At 51.2% G+C, this 27,995-nt stretch overlaps 2 protein-coding genes across 2 annotated transcripts; both read right to left on the bottom strand.

The window, feature by feature from the left end:
- Positions 1-2,227: 2,227 nt before the first annotated feature.
- Positions 2,228-9,813, bottom strand: NRSN2 (neurensin 2). The gene is made up of 3 exons (XM_054573457.1): positions 9,783-9,813; positions 6,476-6,670; positions 2,228-4,799 (listed from the first exon to the last, which is right to left on the bottom strand). Exons 2-3 carry the CDS (start codon positions 6,659-6,661, stop codon positions 4,374-4,376), a joined length of 612 nt encoding a protein of 203 aa, XP_054429432.1. The 5' UTR covers positions 6,662-6,670; positions 9,783-9,813; the 3' UTR covers positions 2,228-4,373.
- A 16,836-nt stretch (positions 9,814-26,649) lies between these two features.
- On the bottom strand, positions 26,650-27,748 carry SOX12 (SRY-box transcription factor 12). Its single transcript, XM_054573456.1, has one exon. It carries the CDS (start codon positions 27,746-27,748, stop codon positions 26,801-26,803), a length of 948 nt encoding a protein of 315 aa, XP_054429431.1. The 3' UTR covers positions 26,650-26,800.
- Between the last annotated feature and the right edge of the window lie 247 nt (positions 27,749-27,995).

Raw genomic sequence — 27,995 nt, 5'->3', positions numbered from 1 at the left:
AGTGACTTGAACCCGGCCGACTGCCTTACTCCCAGCCTGCTCTTGACGTAAGATTTGGGACGAAGGGTTTGGGGCATGAATGTTGCAGACCCTCTGCCTCTTGGACTCCCTATCTGACACTCACGGACACTCTCCCTCCCCCCCATCACTAACACCTTTCCCATCTATATGACTGTTCCTGTGTTTCTCTTTCTCACCTTGGGGCCTCTCAGCTCCCTGCCCAGGCACAGTGTCCCCAGGGGCCAGGCAAAGGCGCCAGATCACCCCTTCTTTGTCCAGTTGGGGGTGAGGTGGAGGAGCTTCTCTGAGGCTGGCCCCTGGGTCAGCTGGGATGAGGGAGGAAATGCAAGACTCAGCAGGAAGGAGGGAGAGCCTCTGGGTAGTGTGGGGGTGGGCGCTCAGGCTCTGGCATAAGAAGTGGAGCAGAAGGTGGACACCCCCTTCTTTCTCCCTCCTCCTTCTCCCTCCCCTTCTCCTCTTTCCTTCTCCCAAGTCTCCCCACCTCAAAGAGGGAAGGGAATGCAGGAGAGAGCAAAAATAGCTCCCCTCTGAGGTAGGGGAAGGCTGTCAAACTGCTGAGCTGCACCAGAGGGTGACCAGAGGCAGCTATGAGCTCTGTGTCTATTTAGGGCCCCCATGTGTCCCTTGGGTCTTCAGGAGCCACCACGGCCCAAGGCCTTGTGTATTCTGCGCTTGTTGTGTGGAGCACCCTACAAATGTCAGTTAGGTCAAGTTGGGTGGCAGTGCTCGTCAAATCTTCCCTACCCTTACTCATTTCCTGTCCACTTGCTCCTCTGTTTATTGAGAAAGTACTGAAATCTGTGCCCAGGCTGGAAACTCAGGGAGGTTGCCTGGGGCAATTGTGGGGCTCCTCTCATTCATTTATTTCCTGGTTCATTCTTTGGTTCTTCCTGGTGGGAGAGTGAGCCTGACTCCTGTTACTCCATCTTGACCAGAACAATTGTATTATTTTTTAATTTTTGTTTTGGAAATAATTTTAGATTTGTCCAAGAGTTACAAAGACAGTCCAGCCAGTTACTAGACACCCTCCTAGATACTCTCCTTCAATCGGTGAGTTTCCTGGCCTTTCTTTGTCTTTCATGACCTTGACACTTTTGAATAAGGCTGGTCCGATTGTGTAGGATCCTTTAATTGGGTCTTACCATGGTTAGGCTGAAGTTACGGATCTGGGGGGATGAGAACCACACAGGTGAAGTATATTTCCCCGCTGCATCACTCAGGGTCCTACAGTATCATTGGTTAAGGTAGTGCCTGGCGGATTTCTCCGCTGTGAAGTCTCTTTTTCTCCTTCCACCTTCTATTTTTTGGGAGCAAGTTGCTGAGTCCAGCTCACACTCAGGAGATGGAAACTAAGCCTCACCACCTGGACGGCAGAGCACCAAAGAACTTGAGGACACAGGTTAAAGTCGCCACAAAAATTAATAAATATTCAGAGGGAAGATACTTTGAGACTATGCAGGTATCCTCTTTCACCTGAAAGTTTCACCCACCCCTTTTAGCACTTCCTTCAATCTTCTGGTGTCTACTTATTGAAATTCTTCTGTAAGGGAAGTCCCTTCTCCCCAATTTATTAAAGGTGTCTAATCAAGTATATTATTTTTTAAAAATTTAAAGTTAATTATATTTTTAAATGAAATACACTCACATGGCTCAAAATTCAAAATGACTGCAAGTCTCTCTGCCACCCCTCTCCCCAGCCAACCAGCCCCTGTCCCCTCCCCAAAGACACCAAAGGCAACAGAGACTTTATGCATGTACAAGCAAGGCCCATAAGTCTTCCTTTTACACAGATGGTTTAAAAGTATTCATAGCGTTCTGCACCTTGAACCTTTTCACCTAACAAGATCTGTGTAGATCAGTACATGAAGAGCTCTTTCATTCTTTTATATAGTGTTCCAGTGTGTAACTGTACCATGATTTATTACGTAGTCCCCTATCAATGAACATTTAGGTTGTTCCCAAGTGTTTTCCGTGACAAACAGTGCTGCTGTGTTCCAAGTTCCAATATGTATTATTGAACCTATAGATATACCCGCACAAGAAGGAGGGATCAAAGGACATGTTTGCTTTCCTTTTAGATATTGCCACACTACCTCTCTTGTAGGCTGCACCAGTTTACAGCTTGTTTCCTAAGGCTGCTGTATAAAGCACCCCATACTATGTGGCTTAAAACAACAAAAATTTATTCTCTCACAGTTCTGGAGGCTAGAAGCCTGGAAGATTTTGGCTTTTACTCTGCGTGAGGTGGGGACCTTGAGCTGGTACGGAGCAAAGGAGGATACGACCTAACTTACATAACAGGATTTATCTGGCTGATCTGTAAAGATTAGACTTGGGGGATGGAGAAGTGGGAAGCAAGGAGACCAGGAAAAAGCTGATGCAATAATCCAGAGGAGAGGTGGCTGTGAGTTTGGTGACAAATGTTTGGGTACAGGATGTATTTCCAAGGTTGAGTTGACAGGACTTGCTGATTGATTGGATTGAGGCTGTGAGGAAAGACAGGAGTCAAAAATGACTTCAAGCTTTTGCCGGGAGCAACAAGGAGGCCGGAGCTCCCATTCTCTGAGGTGTGGACAGCGCATTGGGTCTGTAAAACACAGAACAGAGCCTGGGCCCCAGTAAGTGCCAGTAGGGGTTAGCTGTTCTTATCACTGGTCAATATTCCACTTTTGGCTCCATCTCCCTCCCTAAAATAAGCTGTCCTTGCCTTTCCTCTCCGTCAGGGCTGCGGCAGCAGGTTGTCAAAATGGTTGAGCAACTTCCTTCCCAGCAGGCATTTAAATTCACCCTCCAGAAGCCTAGGCAAGTTGCCTTACTTCTCTCACCATTAGTTACCTCATCTGTAAAATGAAGGTAATAATCTCCTTTCTCCCAAGGAGCAAATGAGAAATAATGGAATTAAGGACCCAGCACACAGGGCAGCCTCCTTCCTCCCTCGCCATGCCCCAGTGGTCCAGGGAAAAAAGCAGTCAGGATCCACCCCAGCTGTTTATTGAATGGGAAGGTGGGATGGAAGAGGTGGCCTGGGGCACAAGGGCAGTAGGGCCTACCTGGCAGTAGAGGTCTGAAGGCACCCGCTCCCCTCCACCCCAGGAGGTCCCTCTGGGCTGGGGACGACACTGAGCCTGGGAGTAGGGGCGTGGCATAGACTGTTCCTTCCAGCTGTCTTGGAACGCCCCCTAGTGGCGGAGACCGAAGACGGTGCGTCACCTGCGGGTGATTGTTTCTGCGGGATTTGGAGGGACAAAACCATTCCAGTTCTCCTGCCCCTAGCTCTTAGGGACCACTTAAATGTCTGTTCAAAGTATTTTCTGAGCCACTTGGGATCATCAGGCTTCCAGCTAGTCTCTCTGGGCCAAGCAGCCTGTCCCTAGCCCCTGCGGGTCCCACGAAAGCCCGGAAGTGCAGGACCCTGCTACAGCTGTAGAATAAGAGCTGGCCCAGCCCTCAGTCGGTAGCTCAATAGGTTAGATCCTCGTCCCAATATGCCAAGGTTATGGGCTCCATCCCTGGTCAGGGCACATATAAGAATCAACCAATGATGCATAAATAAGTGGAACAGCAGATCACTGTTTCTCTCTCTCTCTAAAATTAATAAATATTTAAAAATATATTTTTTTAAACTGCTGGCTCAGGAGGAGTCAACAGATGTGAGTCGGTGTTCCTGCAGATGGCCAGCCTTGCTCAGCCACCTCATCTGTACACTGGGGCCAGTAATAGCCCAGGGTGGAGTGGACAGAGGCTCTGATGCCAAAATGCATGAAGAAAACATACTCCAGCGGCTAAATATTTTTGTGCCATCCTGGACAGGAAGCCCAATGGGCACATTTGACCCATCCTGAGGCATCCTGGTGCAGCTGGCCGGGGTGGATAAGAATGCCCCTGCTGCTCCACCCCACACCCATTTTTGCCTATAGAAGGTAACACGTACATCAGGGGAGAATAGGAAAGTCATGGAACTTGAGAATCTGGTCCAAACCCCTTATAATACAGAGGCAGAAGCTGGTGGTTTGAAAGGGTAGGGGTTTGGTCACAGAGAGAAAAGAGTACAGACAGATTGAGGGAGATGTTCCTGCCCCTGAAGGGCCTGGGGAAGGCAGGGGTGGCTGGGAAGTTTTGAGTGGACTTGGAGAAGATTGGCATCTTGGAGGAGTTGGGGCCCTCCCCCCTGGGAATGGGCATGGGGATGTGAGCTCCAGACTTTGTGACCTGGAGTTGAGCCTCTGGCAGCTTAGAAATGAGGGTCCCCACTGACAGGGAAAAGTTAAAGAGACAATGGGAGGGTGGGGTGTGGTAGGAGAAGGAAGGGTCCAGACTCTGGGCCTGGTGCTTCCTCTGGCCGTGTGAGCAGCTCAAGAGTCCCACTTGGGCTGGATGGTTTGCACGGAGGATTTCCCAAAGGGGCTGGCAGGCGGCGAGAACCAAGCCTGGCTGCTGACATCACGGAAGATGGGAGACAGCTGCTGCTCTGACTCATCCCCGAAGACCTCCACGTGGCTGTCAGCTTCCGTGTCCAAGGGTTCTGCCTTGCTGTCCTGGCTCAGCCAGCCGGTCATGGCCCAGAACAGGCAGATGGCCAGCAGGACCCCGGCTGCCACACAGAGCGCGGTGCCTGCCAGGCGGCACGTGCCCAGAGCCTGGTTGTAGTCAGCTGCCCGCTGATCCAACACCAGGAACTCGCCCTCTCCAATGCCCTCCAGCTTGGGGGGCACCGCATAGCCAGTGGTCAGGGCTGCCACACCCAGCAGCAGAAGCAGAGTCCCCGAGGACAGGCTGATCTGAAGAGAGGCAGACAGATGGGGAGGCAGTCAGTGTCAACTAGGGGCTCTCAGACAAGGCGTCACCTTGGATCCCAATTGGACTTAAAGGCAAGTGCTTAATCCAACCTGAAGAGGTGGGAACGACAGGGCATACCGGCTAGGATCTTTCTGACAAGGAGCACACATTGTCATGTTCTACTTGGAATCCTGAGGCCTCTTGATTAATTTCCTTCCCAGCTCCCACCTAGCAGTGGGTTTCTGTTGCCACTCTTGAGTCCCCCTCCACCATTATTTGGGTCTTATCTTATCCCCTTGTGCCATCTACCCTCTATCTCTCTTTCTTATCAACTCCTACACATCCCTGAGATTTCATCTTAAACCTCACCTCCTCAGGGAAGCCTTCCAGGACACCCTTGAACTGGGTCAAGTCACCTGCCCTGTGCAAACACTGTGCCCATTCATTCTTCAGTGCACTCACCTTAGTGTATACTAGGGTGTGTACTTTGCTTACTGTGCGAGTGATGTCTGCCTGCCCAGCGGACCGAGAGCTGAGGGAGACATGAGAGCAGAGGCTTGCGTCTATTTTGGCTCGCTACGTGTCTCCCATGCCTAGCACAGTACTGGTAGAGAGTAATATCTGAGGGAAAGTTGGCAGAATAACTAAATGAACCACAGTTAGGAGTTCCTTGAGGACAGGAACTGCGTCTTCTTCAATTTTGTGTCCCCCAGAGCCTAGCACACTGCCTGGCTAGAAGACTTTAAAAATGTAAAATACTCACTGGCCTTCTCCTGGAAGTCTTCCCTGATCACCCCAGGCACTGAGAGCGCTCCTTCTCCTGGCTTCCTCTGCACACCTGGCCTGAGGCTGTGCGCTCACTCGGTTCCGGTTGGCACCTCACTTCCCCACTATATTAAAGGCTTTTGAAAGCAGAGGGAAGGGACTCTGTGCCTCAGTCTTCTAACAGTGTTTATCACAGAGCTATGCCCACTGTAGGGACTTGGCTCGCTGCCACCTCCATACTTTACCCACACAGTGCGCCCTAACCGAGCACCCTCCCTGGCTGATATGAACATTGATTGTTTCTCCCATGTCTTCCACTGCCCTGACAACAATGACCCAATAAATCATTGGAAAGCACAGTAATATTTAACTGGGATGAACCCCCATCCCTGCCAATCGGCATAAACCACCCCCCTGGTCAGAGTAATTAGCTCAGGGCTGGGCAAGTGACCAAATCAGAGCCAATGCAATACTCACTAGGACTTCCAGAAATAAAAAGCATTGTTTCTTTTCTGAAGGAAATACTAGAGGATTTCCCTTGGATGGTGTGGAGTGGAAGACTGAGGGTCAGCATAGTAGCAGCCAGCTGCGAACATGCGGGAAGAACCCGAAGCTAACAGGGGCTGTAAGGGTGGGGGCCGCACGGGAAGCCTGAAGACTAAGAGAAATCTTGAGTCCTTGGTGTGATGGTTTGAACTGCCGAATCGAACCTTGCCAGAAAGCACACAATCTCTGGTCTCTTCTGTAAAATAAGCGATATTTTCCCTTTATTGTTTAAACTCATCTGAATTGGGTTTTCTGTTGCTTGAATGTAGCAAGACTCTTAACTGCTGCATCATCCCTTTCCTTTCTATCCACTGAGTCCACCTCTTCCCCGACAGGAAATCACGAGTTGTTTCTCATCTGGCCTTACCTTCCAGCACAGTGAAGGCCACGGCCGACGGGGACACAGAACAGGAGGCCCCTCAGGGTCATCGCTGAGGGCGGTACCTGCACAGTCCTCATAGAAGAGGTGCAAGTAGGAGCGGACCCCATACCACTTGCCGTCTTCCACATTAGGGCCCCGGCTACATCCACAGGAACGGTCATAGCTTGGCATCTTGGTTTCCTGTGGGGTAGGCAAGGTTGAGCGAATAGAGGGAAAGGTCAGTTAGAGCTGTCCATGGAGACCCTCCCAGGCTCCTAAATCTTTGTCTCATCTACTTCTGTTTAAGACACCGCACACCATAGCACAGCCGGGCCTCCTGCAATCCTGGCCTGGCTTTCCCTAGTACACTGTGAAAGAGCCAACCCACTGAAGTGCTTAGCCCAGTGCCTGGCAATTGTAGATGTCAATAAAGGTGTGTGTTTGCTCTGGAGGCCACTCAGTGGCTGGGACTGTGGGTTCTGGAGCCTCACTGTCTGGACTGGAATCCTAGATCCACCACTTCCTGACTGTGTGACCTTAGACAAGTGCTTTCACCTCCTTAAGCCTCAGTTTCCTCATCTGTAAATCAGAGCTAATGATTACACCTTGCTTTGTATAGTTATTGTGTGTTCCGGGGCCAAAAGAAGTGGTAGCTGCTGTGATTATTATTACTGTAATTTCTTCATGATTATTTTTATCCTGAACTTTTTGAGTCCCATGACTGGAGTGAGGGGTCCTCATCCCCATCTCTCAAAATCCCCACCCTTTTTTAGGGTACCGTCGGGGGTAACTGTCCTGGCTGACACTTGTCCAGTCAGGCAGAGCTCCCCAAGCTGCAAGGCCTGAAAAGATCTCTCCCCAGGGCTGCCACTCAGAAGGCAACAACCTCCAAGTCCCAAGGAAACTTGACTCCACAGGAGGTGAAAGTCAGGAGCCCTTGGGATCGGGGGCCCTTAGGGTCAAGGCTGTTAGATTTCTGGAGAAGCCTATTGTAGGTAAACGGAGGCAATCTGGCTTCCTCACCCAGGTGTCTGGGGAACTAAGGTAAGTAGTGCTCTCATAACCTTGAGACTGGGCCCGATAAGTACTTCCATAGTCTTGAGTGGGCTCAAATGCACAGAATCTCGACCTGTTTTGGCTCCCTGCTGGTTTTGTCTGTCTTCAGTATATAAGGGGGCAGGGGCTCCCTCTGAGGATGCAGGGGCCACGCGGGGCCACGGGGGGCCACGCAGCTTGCAGCACGCATGGATCGCCCACCCTTGAATAAAGGCATGTCAAACATCCCCATGGCACTGTGACTTTTTCTTCCATCTGCAGGAATCCCGTGAACCTGTTCGGCCTTGAAAGGTCGCCAACACACCTATCTAAGAACCTCTCTTCTCACAAAGGGAACCACAGGTCTCAGGAATGACAGGTTTTTGTGTATCCACACCCAGGTAGGACTGGAATCAAAGTGAGGGAATGGGGCAATGCTGGGGAAGGACTAGGCTCCTGCCTTCCCCACCTCAATGATGGCCCTCAGCCCCTCTGAGCAGCTTCAGACAAAACAAAGCAATGAGTTTACACTGAAGGGGAAGACAAATTTCCAGCCTTCCTCTCATTGCCAGTCAGATGTGGCCCTCAAATCTCTGCAGAGAGACTCACCAGCAACCCCCCCCCCCCCAAACAGAAACATACACAGGCAAACACACATAAACACACAGCACTGAGACACACACCAACAAAGACACACATACACCACAAAGAGACATTCCAGACGGGCCCACAGATTATAACAGAAACACCCAGATACACGCACACAGCATAGAGAAGCATACACATACAAACACACATGAATAGAGACCCACATACAGACACACACACAGCCACAGTGTGTGCTGCTGTGATTCTTGGGGCCCCCAGAGATCCACACATGTCACAGGTGTGCTGTAGTTAACACTTGCCTGTAAATCGCTCTTCACAGCCCCCACCTACAATTCAGATGAAAAAGAGGAGAAAAAGAAAGAAAGGAGGGAGAGAGAAAGAGAGAGGAAGGGAGGGAGGAAAGAAGGGAGGAAGGAAGAAAGGGAGGGAGGGAGGGAGGGAGGGAGGGAGGGAGGGAGGGAGGGAGGAAGGGAGGAAGGAAGGAAGGAAGGAAGGAAGGAAGGAAGGAAGGAAGGAAGGAAGGAATTAACAGGGAAAAGGCAGAGACTAAAAGCGAAGGCGGAGTGAAAGGGCCAGAGGGCTGGGGAGGGCTGGCGGGGCGGAGCTCTAAGGAGGCGTGGCCAGTGCGGGGACCGCCCCGGGCTGAAGAGCCCAGGAGCGGGGGTGGGAGAATGAATGGGGCCCGCAGAAGAGTCCGAGTTAGTGCAGCGACCTTAATTAAAGACAATAAAGCAGAGGGCGGGGAGAGAGTTCAGGCACGGCTGCCCTGGGTTAGTTCCTCCCCTGCAACTCGCTGCCCTTCCCCAAATACACGTTATTACTCAATCCTGCTGGCAGCGGAGAAGGAAGGTGACCTTGACGCTGCCGCCCCCTCGGCCTGGCCCCTCCCCCCGCCTCCTCCGGCGGCCGGGAGGCGGTCCAGCCGTCTGGCGCTCTGGAGGAGGGAGGGAGAGGATGCTGCGGACCCAGCACGGGTACCAGGGACCAGGGTTGCCACAGGAACGCCGGGGAGGCGCCCCGAGGCGGCAGCGGGGAGGAGCTCTCTGGGAAGGGAGCGGGAAGGGGAGGGGGCCCAGCCTCCGTGAGGGGGCACTGCGGCCGGGTAGGCGCTGGGGGCAGGGCGCGCGGGAAGACGACCGGCTGAGGGCCTGGAGATGGATGGAATCGCGCCTCTTTGCACCGCCCCCCTCAGTCCTTCCCAGAGCCCCAGACCCGCCCACTCTGGCACCCGGCGCGACCCAGGCCGGGAGAAGGGACGCCCTCCTGGGGTGACGAGGCCAGAGAAATCAGGCCAATTTCCCTGCCCCCCCCGCCCCCCGCACCAATGTCTCTGACCCGACCACCGTCCCCTGGTCGAGAGTAACCTCATCCTTTCCCCTAGAGGTAAACTTAGTCGGGGCGGGGGGGATGGATTTTTAGTAGAGATATGGGTCTTGTCCTTTGAAGCCTCCGCCCATCCTATCACCCCGGAGATGTCTCGGGGCGATGGCTGGTGCAATCGCTGCACCTTGTTACTTCACTGAGATCCCACTTCCCAAAGCCCGAGGCACCCGAGGGTCTGGGCGCTGCAGTGCTGCCCGAGGCGGGACACGGCCCGGGCTGGGCATTCGGGCAGGGGTGGGGGTTCGGGGTGGGGGTCGGGCCGCCCGTGGAGTGGGGTTAAACTCACCTCTCTGCCTGCTGTCTCTGCTGAGCGGGAGCAGGAGCGAGAGCAGAGCAAAAGCGGGTTCGGTCGCGCCTGCGCCGCAGTCCGGGCGGATGGGCCCCCCCAAGGAGTAGCTCTGCAGATTGCGGACCCCTGCAGGATCGCGAGCCCCTGTCCCCTTCCAGAGTTCCCTTCTCTCTCCAGGCCCCCCGCACAGATCCCACTGTCTCTCTGGACTATACCCCTCATGCAGTCCCCTCACACTCCTCACCCGAATCTCGCATCAGTCCCTCTCACTGAAGACCTTTGCCCTCACTGAGCCTTCATTTCCTCACCGTACCCTCAGCACCCTCTCCAGGGCTCAGTCCCCTCATGGAGCCCTCACCCCAGTATGCAAATACGCGTCTTCTCTCAGAGTCCTCACCCTCTTCACGGGCTCCCGTCTCTCTCTCTGAGCCCCCACCCATCGTTGAGGCTCGCCTCTCACTGAGTCCTGACCAGGGCCCCTTATCTCTCACTGAAGCCCTCGCCCTCTCATTGAATCCCCCATCCTCTCCCCAATCTTTTTTCCTGTTTGAGCCTCTACCCCTTGCTAAGGATCAGCTCCCCACCCTGCCCCCCGCCCCCGCCCCACTCTGCGCCCCCCGCCCCCGCCCCACCCTTATCTTGAGAAGGGAATTGGGATTGGGGTTGGAAAAGAAGCTTTCTTCCCTAGGAAGGAGCCAATGAGACAGGCTCCCTTGTTCTCTCTCCCAACCTACCCCTGGTTCTGCCCTATGCAATGTTTGCCTATGGCTCATCTCCGTGGAGAGCAAGCCTTTGCCAGGCAGCTTCATCACTTCATTCCTTGTCATGTGCCTACGACCTTGGTTTTGTCCCACATTTGCTGTGTGGCCTTGGGAAAGTCACTGCGCCTCTCTGAGCTTAATTGGGCACAACTGCACAGACATATCTTCATGTCTGGAGCATCCATTCTGTCTCTCTTCCTGCTAAGGGCTGGTAGACGAGGCTGAATGAACTCCACACATTTTTCTCATTCATTGTTGTATATTGAGCCTCGCATCGTGCTTGGCATTGAGTGGGCAGCTCAATAAATATTTTCTAAACACAGACTAATAATAATATCAAATGTATTGACTGGGGCAAAAGTAGATTTACCGTTGTTTTTGTGGAAACAATACAATAATTAATAAATAATACAAGAATAAACTGTGTTTTGTAAACCTGCTTTTGCCCCATCCTGTATGATGCTCATTATGTGCAGAGGCTTGTGTAAATGCCTTATATGTACTGTACTCATTTAACAGAGAGAGAGAGAGTCAGGGAGACGGAGCTCAAACTATAGGCCTTGAGTGGAGAGGCAGGCTACATGAGATCCTTCAGGACCGCATAAGGAGTTTGGACTTCATCCAAGACAAATGGAGATCCATGGAAAGATTGTAAAGAGGGGAGGGATGTGATCTGATTTGCACTCAAAATTTCCCTCTGGCTCTGGCTAGTTTGCTCAGTGGGTTGGAGCATTGTCCAGAACACCAGAATGTTGTGGGCTTGATTCCTGGTCAGGGCATGTACCTAGGTTGCAGGTTCAATCCCCAGTCAGGGCAAGTATGGAAGGCAACCAATCAATCTCTCTTTCTCTCCTTCCTCTCTCTCAAAAAGCCAATAAAATATATCCCTAGTGAGGATGAAAAACATAATAATAAAAAGATCCCTCTGGCTGCTAGCCCCTTAGGGGAACAGGATAGAAAGCTCAAGAGTGGCAGCAGAGAAACCATCCAGGAGACTCCAGACCAGAGACGCTGATGTCTTGCCTAATGAGCTTGCAGAGAAATGGATTCAAGGGGGTGTTAGAGACTAAAATGAACTAAAGAGACGGGGGGGGGGGAGACAACCTGTGATCATTTAAAACATGGCTGCAAATTCTTTAGCGCTTGTAGGGAGGTGGGATCTCTGTACCCTCTCTGTGTGCCTTGAGTGAGCTGATAACTGCTTCAACCAATAGAGTATAGTGGATACTGTGCCCTGACTTCCAAGACTAGGATGTGGAAGGCTGCCCACTGCCCCGGAAGCTCTAGCTCTTGGAGACCTGAGGCTCTGTGCAAGAAGTCCGCCTACTTTGAGGCTGCTATGGTGTGAGAAAGCCAATACCACATGGAGAGCCCACAGAAAGGCACCGCAGCCTCAGCCACACTTGGCCTTTGAGTCATCCTAGTTCAGTCATCAGACAAGTGAATGAAGAAGCCACTAGACAATTTCAGCCCACTGCCATTTGAACAAGCTTCAGCTCTGATAATATCAGAAAGGGGATGGATGATGTTCTGGAGGAGAAGGGAAGGGGTGAGGTTAAAGGCAGGGAAGGATAAGCTAGGCTTGAGCCAGCACAGGAAGAATCCAGTGTCCTTTGCTACATAACTAACTAGCCAATTCCTGGGGAGGGAGCGGAGAGTGGCCACTGAGAAGAAGTAGAGTGTGCTGGTGGTGAGCTGAACTCTGAAGTCAAACAGATCCAGGTTTGAAACTTGGTCTCGCCACTTGCTATTTACACGGTTTATCTGCTCTGAACCTCAGTTTCCCTGACTGTGAAATAGAGATAATATTAGTGGCTGCCTCTCAGAGGCTTATAAAGAGTGAAATGAGATGCTCATCTAGGACACTTAGCAAAGTACCTGGATCGTGTTGTTACTACTATTAATGTTACGTTAGTGTATAGGTGGGAGTTGAGTGACATGACACCTGATAAATTGAATGCTCTTGAGAAAAACAAGACCCGTTATCTGTGAAGAAAAAAAGAAAGGTTTTAGTTCAACAGGAGGCCTAAGAAGGGTGGCAGAGCAGACACAAAAGGCCACATTTTGTATGATTATATATGTGAAATATCCAGTCAGAAAATCCATAGAGGTAGAAAACAGACTAATGGTTCCTAGGGGCTGGGGGAAGGGAAGACTAGGGAGTACTGCTTTAATGGTTTTTCTTAAGGGTGATAAAAATGTTCTAGAACTAGCCCTGGCTGGTGTGGCTTGGTGGATTGAGGGCTGGCCTGTGAACCAAAAGGTTGCCGGTTTGATTCCCAGTCAGGGCACATGCCTGGGTTGCAGGCCAGGTCCGCAGTGGGGGGTGCATAAGGCAACTACATGTTGATGGTTCTCTCCCTCTCTTTCTCCCTCCCTTCCCCTCTCTAAAAATAAATAAGTAAAATCTTTTAAAAAATATTCTAGAACTACACAGTGGTGAGAGTTGGCCAACATTGTGAATGTACTAAATGTCACTGATGATAAGTTTTCTGTTATGTATATCTTACCACAGTTTTTTAGAAAAGGTAATGAAGACTTGGAACAATTAATAATAATAATGAAAGCAGTGATAAATATCGTTTGTTGAGCACTTACTCTGTGCCTGGATCATTTATCTTCTCAGTAATCTCATGAGATAGGAGCTATGATAATTCCAATTTTACAGATGATAAAGCCTGGGTCTTGGGAGGATGAGTCACTCGCCTGAGGTCATTTGGTAACAATGTGGCAAACTCTGAATTGGCTCTGATGACTCTGAGGCCATGATCTGTGGAGACAGTGGTCCGCATGGCTCTCACTTTCTTTGGCAGTGTCAGAAGAAACGGGAGTGAAGAAGGCTGCTGATACCCCAGCTCCTGGGTTGAGTGAGGTTCTCCTGGATGGGCATGGGGCGGGGGCAGAAGGAGGGAGTGATGGGGATGCAGGGAACAGAGGTGAGAGCATATCCCATAATGAACCTCAGGAGAATCCTGGCTCAGTGGGGAAGGGTGCTAAGGCAGCCCAGGAGGGGAACAGATGAATCTAGAGAAGATGCAGGCATTCTAGACTGAGGAGCTCAAGGAAGTCCAAAAAAATAGCTGGATGGGAAGGGAAGGGGTCTGAAGTCAGAGTGTGGGACCCTGTAGTTCAAGATTTTAGACACAGAAACTTGTAGGAGATGAGAAGGTCTAAGGCAGCGCCATCCAATAGAAGTTTCTGCAAAGATAAGAATGTTCTGTATCTGGGCTGCCTCTATGGGAGCCACTGGCCACATTTGGCTATGAAGCATTTGAAGTGTGGTTAGTATGACTAAGAAACTGAATTCTAAATCTTATTTAATTTTAATTACTTTAAGTTTAAGTTCAGCTAAATGCAGTTAGTGTTCACAATAATGGACAGTCCAGTGTCAGCGTGACAAACCTGGACGTCAGGGCCCTACTTTGGCAACGTGGCCCACCATCTCAGACCCCTGCCTCTCCCGCCACCCAGTGCTTTCACCCTGCCCTGAGTGGTCTCTTCCCTAAGTTGTAACCACGGTCCTTTAAAGTGTGAGTCGATTCTCTCCTCCCCTGCTCAAAACCCTCCCCTGACATCTCATCTCACTCAGGGCAAAAGGAAAAGACTGTGATGGGTTAAAGACGGCCACAAACTCTTGGTCACCCTGCCCTTTGAGAGGTGGAGTTTCTTTCTCCGTCCCGTGGATCTGAACTGGCCCAGCAACTGATTTAACCAATGGGATGTGGTGAAAGTAATGATGCCGTGCCAGTTCTGGACCTAGCTTTCAAGAGGCCCGGCTTTCTCTTCCCCGTCTTGGAACACGCATTGTGGATTGCTCCCTCTTGGACCCCAGTACACATTCTGAAGGAGCCCGAGCCATGTGGAGGCGCTCCAGTTGCCGGGGCCAGCCAAACTTCCAGCCCACGGCTAGCACCAGCTAACGCATCGGACATATGAATGAGTCATCTTGGATGTTCCTGCCCACTGGAGCCCTCAGAGGCTGTCATATGAGCAAGAAGAACCATGCCACTGAATCTGTAAACCCACTGAATCTTGATATATAATCAAACGGTGTTGCTTTAAGCTACTAAATTGTGAGATAGTTTTGCAGCAGTACATGTCCCAAGCCCGTCCCTACTATGGCCTATCATTGTATCTCCCCCACCACCTTACCTCCTCAACCTCATCTTCCTTCACTCCTTCACTCACTGTGCTCCGGCCACATTGGCCTTCTTGATGTTCCTGGAATGAACCAAGCACATCAGGCAAACTCCTACCTCAAGGCTTCAGAGCCTTTGTACTTGTTTGTCTCTCTGCCTTTTGCTTTTTGCTAGCTTCTGGCTTTTATTCAGATCTCTGTTCATAAGTCACCTTACCAAAGAGGTTTTATTAAAATATTGTGGTAGAGACATAGACAGCTGGTGCTTCCAAGTGCTTCACATATATTTCCCTGTCCCCTTGAAGTTAGACAAAAGCCATGTGATTTGTTCTGGCCAATGAGCTACGAGTAGAGCGATGCCTGTCCTATCTGGGCCAAAGCACTAGTTCCTGGTTGCTATTGCTGCATAACAAACCAACCTAACACTTAGTGATTTAAAACAACAACAATCATTTTGTTTGCTTACAAATCTGCAGTCCGGGTAGGCCTCAGTGGGAAGGCTTGAATCTGTTCCACTTAGCGTCAGCTGGCGTGGGCTGCCTGTGGATTGGAAAGATGACTCCCAAGATTGCTTGTTCACATGGCTGGCAAGTTGGGAATGACAGTTAGGTGGCAGCTCAGCTAGGGCAGAGAGCCAGGGGCCTCTCTTCTTCTCTGTGTGGGACTTCACAGTTTGTCAAGCTTCCTCCCAGCCCAGTGGCTGGATCCCAAGAATGAGTAACCCAGGAAAGAGGAGGTGAGAGCTGTACACTTCTTAAGGCTAGAGTCTAGAAACCAGCATAGTGTCACTTCCACCCTATTTTGTTGGTTCCAGAGGTCAGATTCAAGGGGCAAACATATACTCTCCAACTCTCTGTAGAAGAAATGTCACATAATTCGAGAGGCCATGTTTTAGAAAAGCTAAAGCGCTTAAGAGCTGGTACATGACCCTCCAGTTATCTTTTCTCCTGCCACGACAATTGTGGGGACTGCATGCTGACACAGTAGTGTCAGAAGACGGCAGTGGCAGCAGAGGGAAGTAGCCCGGATGGCTGAGTCTCTGAGGGGAGGACAGATGCTCTGAAGAGTCACAATATCAGAATATGTTTCAGTAAGAAATAAGCCTTTACTCTGTCAATCCACTGATATGTCACATAATTTGCTAACTATGCCACGATCCAGCCGATCTTGACTCATAAAGAAACCGATACCAGAAGTAGTTTTTTAGGTTGCTTATGTAACCAAAACTAAAATAAGTGGCAATACCTTAGTGGTTGGCACAGCAAGCAAGAAAGCTGGCAATCCTTGTTACGCAAAAGGAAAACAATTTGTAAAACCTTTACGGTGGTGACTTGGGAAGTAGACTATAATAAGGGCACCTTTGGAAGCCTTTGTCCAAATGTTTAAGAGAGAAATGAACTCAAGAAAGAACTGGTTCATTTGCAAACATAAATAAAAGGAATAGAGTTCAGAAGTTTAGGTCCTTGCAGCAGTGGAAAAGTCTAATGCCTCTTAAACCCAAGTAGAAAGAAATGAGCTTTTAAAAGGTGCTGAGCACAGTAAAATCTATTAATTTTTAAAATGTTCCAAGGCAAAGATTAGGTTAAGGCAGCGATTTTCAACTGGTATGCTGCAAGAGTTTTTAAAACATGCAATACTGATTATTTAGCGGGGAGAACTGACCTATTTTCCTTTAAACTGTCAAATAAAAAATGACAATGACCAACAGAACAAGAGCCATCTGGTGTGAATGAATAAAGATGGTACCTATTTTCTTTTTGTCAGATGGACAAAAATATATTTTCTGGTGTGCTGCAGAATTGCAGTAATGAGTTTATGTGTGCCATGAGATGCAAAAAGTTGAAAACCTCTGGGTGAAGAATATGGCTTTCACACCCATTTAAAAAAACCTCTCTATTGATTAAAGTATCTCAGGCTAAAGTCAATTAAAGTAAGAGACTGGATTTTAAAAGGTATTGGATAGAAAATACTCTCAGATGGGTAAAATGATTCGGGGCCAAGATTATATTAAGGGTGTGGCTTTACCACCTATTATTCCTGACAGCTGCCATTAAATTAAGAGAGCTCTTTGGGGTAAGAAAGCAAAGAAATTAAGCAAACCTAAGCACTATGTATTGAAACAAATTATGGGTGTGATTTCAGTACATGCAACTGGCTAACGTCAAGTATATAAGATGATTAAATTTTCAAGAGAATTCTTATGCTAAAAAAACAAAAACAAAAAACCTCGCACAAGCCTGGGATAAAAAGCCCATGATGGCTTGAATCTCAAAATGATCCTAGGAACTGAAACCCATTAGTATGGCTACTATAAAAAAAAAAAAAAAAGCAACAAAAAACAGAAAATACATAACGAATGTTGGTGAGAATGTGGAGAAATTGGAACCCTGATATAATGTTGGTGAGAAATGGTGTAGCTGCTATGGAAAACACTATGGCAATTGCTGGAAAAATGAAAAAAATAGTTACCATATGATCTAGCAATTTCATTTAAAAGAACTAAAAGCAGGGTATCTTGAAGAGGTATTTGTACGCCATGTTTATAGCAGCATTATTCACAATAGTTAATATGGAAGCAACCCAAGTGCCCAATTATGGATGAGTGGAAAAACAAAATGTAATATATACATATGATGGAATATTGTTTAGCCTTAAAAGGGAAGGAAATTCTGACACTTGCTATAACGTGGATGCACCTTGAGGACCTTATATTAAATGAAGCAAGATAGTCACAAAGAGACAAATAATGTAAATTCCGCTTATATGAGATTCCTAGAATAGTCAAAGCACAGAGACAGAAAGTAGAATGGTTTTTGCCAAGGCCTGGGCAGAGGGGGAGAGGAAGGGCTACTTAACGGGTATAGTGTTGCCGTCTCGCCACAGGAAAGGAGCTCTGCAGATGGATGGTGGCAGGGGTCGCACAGCTATGGGGCTGCTTAATTCCCCGGCTCTGCACACCTAAAAGTGGTTGCCGTGATAAATTTTATGTTGTGTGTATTTACCACAATTCTTTTAAAGTATCAAAATGTTCAAAGGAGGAGGAGGAAGAGGAAGAGGAGGAAAAGAGGATCATCCTAGGGTTCCCAAAAGTTGGCAGGCAGGAAGTGAAAGGAAAATGCTGGGGGCCAACCAGGAATCCCAGACAGCTCTGGGTCTGGTTGCCTTCCAGTCCATTCCGTGCTCCTTCCCTGCCCAGGCTGCAGTTCCCCGCTGCCCCTGTCAGCTGGCACCCAGCTGAGCGCAGCCAAGAGGAACAGGCAGGACAGGAGACCGGCAGGACAAAGGGCGAAGCCACGGTTCTGCTCTTTCTCCTCTGCTTCTCTAGTCCGCCCTGACTGATACAAGCACTTCATCTGCAATAGTGGCCTCTTCTCACGTTTTATCCCCTTCACCACATGCCATTGTTTTATCTCTTTAAGTCCTGATTTATTGTGTGTTTCCATCCGCGAGGGCATAAAGCTTCACGAAGGCCGGGGCTGTCTGTTTTGCTCACTGAAGAATCCCCAGTCCTAAAGACTTGGCCTGGCTCAGGGTAGGCACTCAGTAAAAATTTGTTGAAAGAGTGGATAAATCCCATTACTGGGAATATATCCGAAGAAACCCAAAACACTAATTTAAAAGAACATAAGCACCCCATCCCTATATTCGTTGCAGCGTTATTTGCAATCACCAAGATACGGAAGTAGTCCAGGTGTCCATCAATAGATGAGTGGATAAAACAACTACGGGACATTTGCACAATAATATACTACTTGGCCCTAAAAAGAAGAAAATTTTACCCTTTGCAACAGGATGGATGGACCTCGAGAACATTATGTGAAGTGAAATAAGCCAGTCAGAGAAAGACAAATACCACTCATCCACCAATATGATTTCACTCATATGGGGAATCTAATGAACAAACTGAACTAACAAGCAAAATAGAGACACAGTCATAGATGGAGAGCAGATGACACTTATAGGGGGCGGGGAGTTAGGGGTGGAGGGATGTAGCAAAAAGGAAAAAGGGCTCATGGGCATGGACAACAGTGCGGTGATTGTGGGGAGAGGGCGTGTGAGGCGGATTAATGGTAATGGAAAAAATGCAATAAAAAAGGAGTGCATAAATTTAGCAGTCAAATAAAACACACACATGAGGAGAGGGAAAGCCTTAAGGAACACCTGACGGGTATTCATAATCTACATTAAAAGCAGAGAGGTCAGGTAACTTCTTTAAGTCACAGAGCAAATCACCCAGTGACTGCAAACTCAGGCCTCTTTCCATTCTGGGTTCATATCCAGGTCTCTAAAGAGATCCATGGTGTAAGAGTTTTTTTTTTTTTTTTTTTTTAAGATAAAAGAGGCAGAACTTCACATTCATTTAGTTAACAGGAAATCCTGTTGCTAAGAGACCTCTGAGGATTGTGGAGAGGGTTGGAATCTATTGCTAGGCAACCTGGGAGAAGCTAGACCGGCAGGTTTGGCTTCAAGCACCTTTCTCCCACCTTTTTGTAGGCTCCTACAATGCCAGGCTGGGTGCGTTCTTAAGGCCTCTAGCCCAGCCAACTGACTGTACAGAGGAGGGCACTGAGGCACCAAAAGGCAATGTGCTTAGCCCAGCGTTGCTCCAACTTCTCAACAAGAACAAAGACAAACGGCTTGGGAGGCCACTGTCATGGAGAGTGGCCTGGCATGGCCGAGGCAGTTTTAAGGCATAGCTGGTAGCTGAAGAAGAGTCTGTAAAACAGTAAAGACATCAATTGCAAAAGCCCTTGAATGCCAGGTCAAGAACTTTAGACTTTATCCTGAAGGTAGTGTGGAGCCACCGAAAGGTTTTCCATGTTGGTCAGATCTGTGCTTTCAAAAGACCCCTTGGGCTTCAGTGTGGAGACTTCAGAGAAAGTCCAAATGCCTTCAAGGCCCTTCATGTTCTGCCCAGTCTATCTCCTCTCTCCCCATCACCCCTCCAGCCACAGCCAGCTTCTTCCCATGTCAGCCTCTCTGAGTTTTCCCATTTGCCTTTACTGGTGTCTGGAAAGCTTCATCCTACTCTTCTAGTTATAATTGCTGCACCCCGCCGCCCTCCCCCCGCCACCGAGAAGTGTGAATAACCACCATTTCATTATGCTCGTGAGCACTATGGGTCAGGAGTTCAGACAGAGCAAGAGGAGGTGGCTTGTCTCTGCTCCATGATGGCTGAATCTCAGCTGGGAAGACACTGCAACAGCTGGGAGTGATTGGAATGACAGGGGACTTGGAGTCACCCGGAGGCTTCTTTGTCTACATGTCTGGCCCCTGAGCAGGTGCCTGCATACCTGCAGCACCTACCCGTGGTCTCCCCATGTGTTTTGGACTCTTCACCACATGATGGTCTGAGGGTTGTTGGACTTCTTACATGGTGCTTCAATGTGACCTAACCTTGGAAACGCACAGCATCATTTTGCTGCATCCTATAGGTTACAAGTGGATCACAAAGGCCAGCCCAGGTTCCAAGGGAAAGATATTTATGGAAAGAATGTCAAAGGACTTGAAGCCATGTTCTAAAACTACAACAACTTCCCTGGCTGGTGTGGCTCAATGGATTGAGTGCCGGCCTGCGAACCAAAGGGTCACCGGTTTGACTCACAGTCAGGGCACGTGCCTGGGTTGCAGGCCAGGTCCCCGGTAGGGGGGCACGTGAGAGGCAACCACACACTGATGTTTCTCTCCTTCTCTTTCTCCCTTATTTCTCCTCTGTGTAAAAATAAATAAGTAAAATCTTTAAAAAATAAAATAAAATAAAAGCACAACCACCTACTGAGGTCTCACAGCTTAAAGTCACCGCCTCCTGGAAGATCACTGACCACAGCCTGCTCCGTGCCTGGACTGTGCCTCCTCTGTGCTCCCAGCCCCGCTGCCCACCTCCATCAGTGCACCCTACCCGTGTTTGTCTCCTTCTCAGGTTAGTGGGCTCAGTGAGAACATACCACGCCTGTCTTTTTCACCTTTACCTGCCCAGAGTCTGGCATAAGCAAACCCTCGTTAAATGTCTGCTGACTGGGTGAGTGAATGACACATTGAATAACCTAAGGTGTGGAGTCTTCTTCATGAAGCTTACATGCAACTGGAAATATCGATAACAAATAAAAATTATATGTGCTAGATACTATTAAGAAAAACAAAGCAGCCCTGGCTGGTGTCGCTCAGTGGACTGATCGCTGGCCTGCAAACAGAAAGGTCGCTGGTTTGATTCCCCATCAGGGCACACGCCCGGCTTGAGGGCCAGGTCCCCAGTTGGAGGTGTGCAGAAGGTAACTGACTGATGTGTCTCTCACACATCGATGTTTCTCTCCTCCTCTTTCTCCTTCCCTTCCCGTCTCTCTAAAAATAAATAAGTAAAATCTTAAAAAAAATAAAAATGAATACATAAAGAAAAATAAAGCAAAGGAGACAGTATAAAGGGGGTGGTGGTGACACTTCGTGTAAATGGTTAGGGAAGACCTTTTTGAGGTAGTGACATTGAAGCGGAGACGTGAGGGAGTAAATATCTGGAAGATGAGCATTTCAAACAGAGTGAATAGCATGTGCAACGGGCCCGAGGTGGGTGTGTGCTTAGCAGTTTTGAGGAAGCGCAAGGACGTCAATATGGCTAGAGCACGGTGAGAGAAGGAAAAAGCTGTTGGAGGTGGGTGCCCAGGTGGGCCACAAGCCTTTGGCTTTGAGTCTGAATGAGATGGAGAGCCCTGGAGAGTTTTGAGCAGGGGGTGGGGGGACACAGTCTGATTTATAGATTAACCAGATCCCTCTAGTGAATGTGTGGACAAATAAGACTGTGAACAGGGCAAAGGAGAAAGCAAGGAGTCTAATGAAGAGGTTGGTACAAGATCCAGAAGAGAGAAGATGGGGGCCAGAACCAAGAGAGTGGCCATGAAAGAGGTGGGAAGTGCCAACACAGGACACATTCTGAAGGCAGAGCCAAGGAATCTGAAGCTGTGAGAAAAAGAGGAGCCAAAACGGCTGAGATTTTTGGCCTTTTACTAATATGTGAAGATGTGGGTGAGATTGGGGAGCAGGCTTGGGAGCTTTGTGGAAGCAAGATTTCATGTTTAGTTATGCTAAGTTTGGGGTGCCAATTAGATATCCCAGTGGAGATGACAAGAAGGCAGCTAGACACACGGGTCTGGCAATGTTGGAATGGAGCTATAGGCCTGAGAATCCACAGTTAAGCAGAATTCTAATATGGCTCCCATGATTCCCACCCTCCAGTATGCAGGATGGACTTAAGCCCTTCCCCACTGTGGGTGACACCAGTGAGTATAATGGGTGTCACTCTTGTGATGAGGTTACATTATACGGCAAAGGGATTTCTCAGATGCAGCTCAGGTCCCAAATTAGTTGATTTTTAGTTAGTCAGAGATTTTTCTGGGTGGGCCTGATTGAGTCAAGCAAGTCCTTTATAAGAGAGCTTGAGTCAAGTGACTCGAAGCTGAGAAAGAGTCTCCTGCTGGCCTTGACAAAGTAAGCTGCCACCCTGTGAGATGGCCTCTGAAGGAAGAAGCTGAGTGGCTGGTTCTGAGGAATCAAATATGGCACCAGGTGACGGCCAGGAAGAAAACAGGAACCCTGTCCTTACCCACAGGAACTGAATTCTGCCCACCACCATGTGAATTAGGAAAAGGAGGCCGAGCCCCAGAGAGGAATGCAGCCCAGCCGACACCTTGACGGCAGCCCTGTGAGGTCCGGAGCACAGCGCCCTGCTGAGGCAGACCTGGACTCCCGTAAAATAATACACATATGTTGTTTTAAGCTGCTAAGTTTCTGGCAATTTGTTATGCAGCAATACATAACCAACATATCGGTGTGTAAGTGTCTTTCAAGTCTTGGAACCAAGATGGCTCAAATAACCCAGGCAAAGGACCTGACCTAAAGGCAGACTGCAGCAACGCTGTGGGACACACCCCGACCCCCAGCTCCAACTGCTTCCTACTCCTTTCAGCCACTAGGTGTCCCCAGAGTCCACATAAGTAGATCTCCCCACCTTTCTCAGGTCAGAATCCATTTCCTTCTGAAATGGAAGGAACCGAGTAGTAAATGGTGTCTCCTCTATTCCTATTCCACCTCCTCCACTTTCCATATAAGGAAACTAAGGCCAGCAAAGGGGCAGGGCCTGGCCCGAAGGTCCCCCAGCGCTCTAGCACTGTGAACGGCCAGGTATTTTCCCCTCCCTCTCACTGCCCTGCCCCCACCCTGGGGATTCTGAAGGGCACACACACACTGCTGATGGCTGTGAAGATTTGACCAGGGAAAGACTGTGAAGGAGAATGACATCAGCAGAGGCTCTGGAGTGCCTTGTGGGATGAAGATGGCCTGTCTCCGTGATGCCTACTGGGCAGGGTACAACCGTGAGTCTGGGGCAGTAGTGGGGGTCATGGAAGAGGCTGCCCCTGACACCACCTCCCAAGGGTGGGGGGCATCAGAGGTGCCCGGCTACGGTTGCCGAGCCAGTGAACCACGCCCTTTGTCCAGCCCCTTGCACCCTCCCTTGCAGACTGAGTTCTCCAGAAGAAGACACAGAGACTAAATTTGGGGTGCAAAATATTTATTAGGGATAAACACCTGTGAAAAGAAAACGGGAGGCAGGACTGGGTACAGGAAATCAACGGGTGACGCAGGCCTGGCAAAGCCCCCCCCCACGCCCCACGGCGGGGCCCTGGGGGAGTGTGGGGGGCGGGCAATGCAAGTACTGCCTGCCAGCGTCTGCCTCGCACCAATGTGAGGTGGCCAGGCAGTCATACCTGACCTCACTCTGACGCCGGGAGACAGGCCGCCCTGGGTGAGAGGCTCGCTGCAGCTGGAGCAGACAGACCCTCGAGAGCTGACAGCTAGAGCTCTCCACTGCCCATACTTCCCACAGCTTCCTCAGGGGCGGTTCGGAGTGACACACGTCTTCCACACCTCAACTCTTACAGTTTTTTGTTTTTTGTCATTTTGCTTCCCATCAAGAAACTGAGACGCTAGCACTGTAATTTCTACACTGCCCCAGGCCACCTTTCTGTAGGCACTCAGCCCTCCCAAACCTGCTCTAGCCCTCCAGATGTCATCTACGGGTATCCCAGGGCCCGAAGACCCTCTCTGAATAAGGCCTGCACACTTGGCCTTGGTTCTTACTGGGGAAATGGCTTTGTCTAACCTGAGGAATCCACAGGATCTGGTAGAGGGAAAACTAGGGTGAGGGGCCCCAGGGGGACGAAAGAATTGTGAAAAGCCTTGGTCCTGGTTTCCAAAACTCACTGGCGAGAACCTCAAGGGCAGGAATCACTGTGGCTCGTTGCTTTTCTTCACTCATTCAAGAAATGTATACTTTGGGCCAATTATGTGCCAGGCACTGGGACCAACCCCACCACTCCAGGCCCTGAGCCAAGTCTTACACCATCTGGTTTCAAATAGGGAGAAGTGGCGCCCTTGAGTAATACAGAGACAGCACCAAGATTTGGAGCCCTGTGTCTGACCTTGGCCGCTTCCAGGTCCTCTTGTGAATTACTTCACCACCCTGACCCTAGTTTCCTCCTCTCGACAAAGGAATAATACAATTTATGGAGCACCATGTTAAATGCTTCTCACCTCAAACTTCATTTCACCCCAAGAAGCAGGTACTTTCAATTCCCATGTTACACAGATGGGAGTCAGGGTGAAGGGAACTTGCTCAAGGTCATGCAGGCCGTGGTGGATGGAGCTAGGTTTTGAGCCCAGACAGTGTGGCCCAATCCTGTTTTTTAATCCTCATTAAGGTACGGGTCAAACTGACCCCCCAGGACCAGGTATGCCTCATACACTTCATTTGGCCCACAAAGATTTTAAAATATTTGAGTCCGCTTTCATTCTGAAATTGAGATATTCAGAAATACCCAAACTTCACTTTCTCTTGAAAAACCTAGCCACCTGGCCACTGTGGGCTGCAATCCCACAAGGTCACAACGGGCAGGCAAGCAGTTGCCCCCACCTGGAAGTGGGTCATGAAGCCAGTGTCCACCCAGACTCTCATCCATTTATGTCGCCTGCCCGGTCCCTGCAGGAACGAGTCTGTCATCCTTAATGAGGGTCAGGGAGTCCTGAGATAGAGGGAGACAGGGGCCTGGAGGGGCCAAGTGCCTTGCCCAGGACCCCCAGCTCTTCATGTACAGCGCTAAAGCAAAAGACTTGAATCTGGAAAACTGAGAAGGGTTGAAGAAAGGCACAGACATGTAGAACCACAGGGCGAGGTAGGGGCAAATACACTTTATTCAGTCCTGGCATCAGACTGGCGGAAGTCCTGCTGTGGGTGCCAGTGCCCCAGATGGGAGGGACCCCTCCCCTCAGCTACTAGACTAGTTCTCCAAGACCACAGACAATGACATCTCTTCACTCACATGACGTTTTCTGGATTTTTTTCATTGTCTTTTTGTTGTTGTTTACTTAAAAAAGAGAGAGAAAGAGAGAGAGAGAGAGAAAAGAGAGAGCGCAAGAAAGGCCCAGAGCCGGAGCACCAAGCGTAAAGGAGGCAGCTGGTGGCTTTGTCAGCGATGGGAACGCGTGGGGCAGAGGCCAGCAGAGACCCTGGGCAGGGGTCCCGGAGGACTCTGGGACCGTTTGTTCCTGAGATTTGTGTGTGTGAATGAGAGTGTGTGGACACCCGGAGGGGTGAACACACGCCGGTGAGATACAGGTAGTGAGGGCAAGGGGGGGGGGGGCGGAGGCCGGAGGGGCGGGGCCTGAGCGGGGAATTGGAGTTAAACGGGTAACATCAGGGGCAGCAGAGTCCCTAAGGCACCCCGAAATGGACACAGCTTCCTCCTACAGCATCGTTATCCCTATTTTTCACATGGAAAAACAGGCGCACAGGGCACACCTCCACTGCTCTGACCGCCCTTCAGTCTCACTGGTCCAATCGATGGTCTCAAGTCAGGTGCTTAAAAACAAGGCTCGTCTTAAAAATGAGGCTCTTCTCGACACTCCATCTGCTATCATGCCTCAGTCTCAAGCCCCTAGTAGCAACGTGCCTCAGTTCTCCCACTGAATACTATCACCGTAGGCACAGAGGGGCCTGAGTGACAGGAAAAGGTTGTGGACTTCAGGAGCCCAGGCTTGGGAGTGTGCCCTGAAGTGACAGGGCACTTCCGGGGGAGGGGGGAAGCAGCAGGACCCTGTACCCAGTCTATTACGTGTCTTGGTTCTGAGTTTTCTTGGCCATCCCTTCCTCTCGTGGTGAATTTCCAGAGAAAGACCCTACCCCCCAATTCCCAGGTTGGGGAATGAAAGAGAGGTTTCTGGGGACCAAGATAGGCTGTAGAGGCATTCAAGTAGTCGGTGTGTGTGGGGGGGGGTGCAGGTGGGTCTGGACGACCCCAAAAGCGAAAGGGGGTTATGCCACTTGGGACATTTCCAAGCTCCAAACCAACCCCTCCAGACCAGCTAGTTAGTCCCTTTCTCCCCCTTCTGAGTGCTCCTCCCATTAAGGCAGTGACGCCCCGTCGGGTTGAAAGGAAGCCGCAGCTCCCAGATCAAAATATTTCTCAGGATAGCTCTGTACCCAACCCACTTCTGCCGGGTGCTGGCCAGAGGGACCAGCCCCCTCCTCCCAAGGAGCATTAAGCATGCGCAAGAAGGGGGCGGGTCCCAGCGCTCCAAGAGTAAAAGAAGCGCACCCCTCCCCCCTTTTGGGAGGGGAGGGGCCGGGAAGGAGCGCTCGGGGCCGCTGGGCCCCAGCGCCCCCTTAAACAGGAGAGGAGGCGGGCTAGGCAAAGGCGGAGGGATTCCGGAGCAAGGGCAGGGGCGTGTCCTCCGGCCTCGAGGAGGGGCAAGTGCATAGTGGGGGAGGGGCACAGGTCTGTAGGAAAGAACGGGAGGTGTACCGGAGGGGGGGCTGGCTGCTGGTGGCTGTGCAGGAGGGGGCAGGACGGGGAGGAGCTTGGATGTCAGGGTAAGGGTGGGGGTTGGGCTGCCTTGGGGTGTGTCTGCGGGGGAGGGGCATGTCTGGATTCAAGGGGGGGATGGGCACGTCTAGGAGGGGGGAGGCTGCGTGGGAGATGGGGTGCCAGCCTCGGCCTCCGAGGGGCCCCAATACCTGATTCCTGTATGTAAACAGCTGGTTAGGGGGCTTGCGCGCCCCGCTGACGGTGGGCTCAGTAGGTGAAAACCAGGTCGGCGATGCTAGACGGGCGCCAGTCCCCCGCGATCATCTCGGTAACCTCGGGGGTGCAGTAGTCCGGGAACTCGAAGTGCGACGTGCCCGAGGGAGGCTGCAGATCAGGGTCGCGGTCCAGGGCGCTGCAGTCCAGGCCGGCTGGGCCAGGGGGCAGTCTGGATAGAAAGCCCAGAGGCTCCTCTCCCGACGCCACCGTCTCGTCTTCGCCTTCCTCCACCGCCGCCGCCTCCTCCTCCTCTTCCTCAGGCTCCTCGTCCTCCGACGGAGTCGGGGAGGCGGTGGTGACAGCTGCTCCCTCACCCGACGGCCCCTGGGCGCGCTCCGCTGGTCCCCGGGCAGCCCGTCCTGCCGGGACCATCTTCCACAGCTCCCGCCCGGGGGTCTCGACCAGGCGCACTTCTAGCAGCTCCTCATCGTCGTCCTCATCGTCGTCCTCGGGCGCCGCCGCGCCGCCCCCCAAAGGCCCTCCTGCCGCTCGGCGGCCCCCGCGGCTAGGCAGCTGCGGCCCGGGCTTGAGCCGGCTGCCACCACCGCCGCCACCGCCGGGGGGGCGGGGCCGCGCCTTCGCTGGCGCCCCCTTGCTCTTTTTGCGCGGCCGGTACTTGTAGTCCGGGTAATCCGCCATGTGCTTGAGGCGCAGCCGCTCCGCCTCCCGCACGAACGGGATCTTCTCCGAGTCCTGCAGCAGCTGCCAGCGGCGGCCCAGGCGCTTGGAGATCTCGGCGTTGTGCATGTCGGGCCACTGGTCCATGATCTTCCGCCGTTCGTGCTGTGACCACACCATGAACGCGTTCATCGGTCTCTTAATGTGGCCACTCGGGGTCTTGCACCAGCCGGGCTCACGCGCCCCCTCCTCGGCCGGCCCCGGCCCCGGGGGCGGCGGCCCGCCGTCCCGCTTGGCCCGCGTGCCCCGCTGCTGCACCATCGCGCCTGGGCCCGGGGCCGCTAGACGCCGCCGGGGGCCGTCCGCATCCTCCGCGGCTGGGGGTGGGGGAGGAGGCAGCAGCGACTGAGGGGCGGCCCCGCCCCGCAGCTCGGCCCGGCCCCCGAGTGCTGGGGAGCGAGGAGCTGGGCGCTCGGGCCCAACGGACGGCGGGGGGAGGTCAGCGGCTTGGTCTCAGGCGGGCTCGGCGCGTCCCCGCCGCCTCCCGCAAGTTGCGCCCCGCTGCACG

The sequence above is a fragment of the Pteronotus mesoamericanus genome, unplaced genomic scaffold (assembly GCF_021234165.1).
Source record: "Pteronotus mesoamericanus isolate MK-2021 breed Mesoamerican mustached bat unplaced genomic scaffold, CSHL_Meso_final contig_25, whole genome shotgun sequence".
Taxonomy (NCBI): domain Eukaryota; kingdom Metazoa; phylum Chordata; class Mammalia; order Chiroptera; family Mormoopidae; genus Pteronotus; species Pteronotus mesoamericanus.
This window is presented reverse-complemented; position numbering and strand designations above follow the sequence as displayed.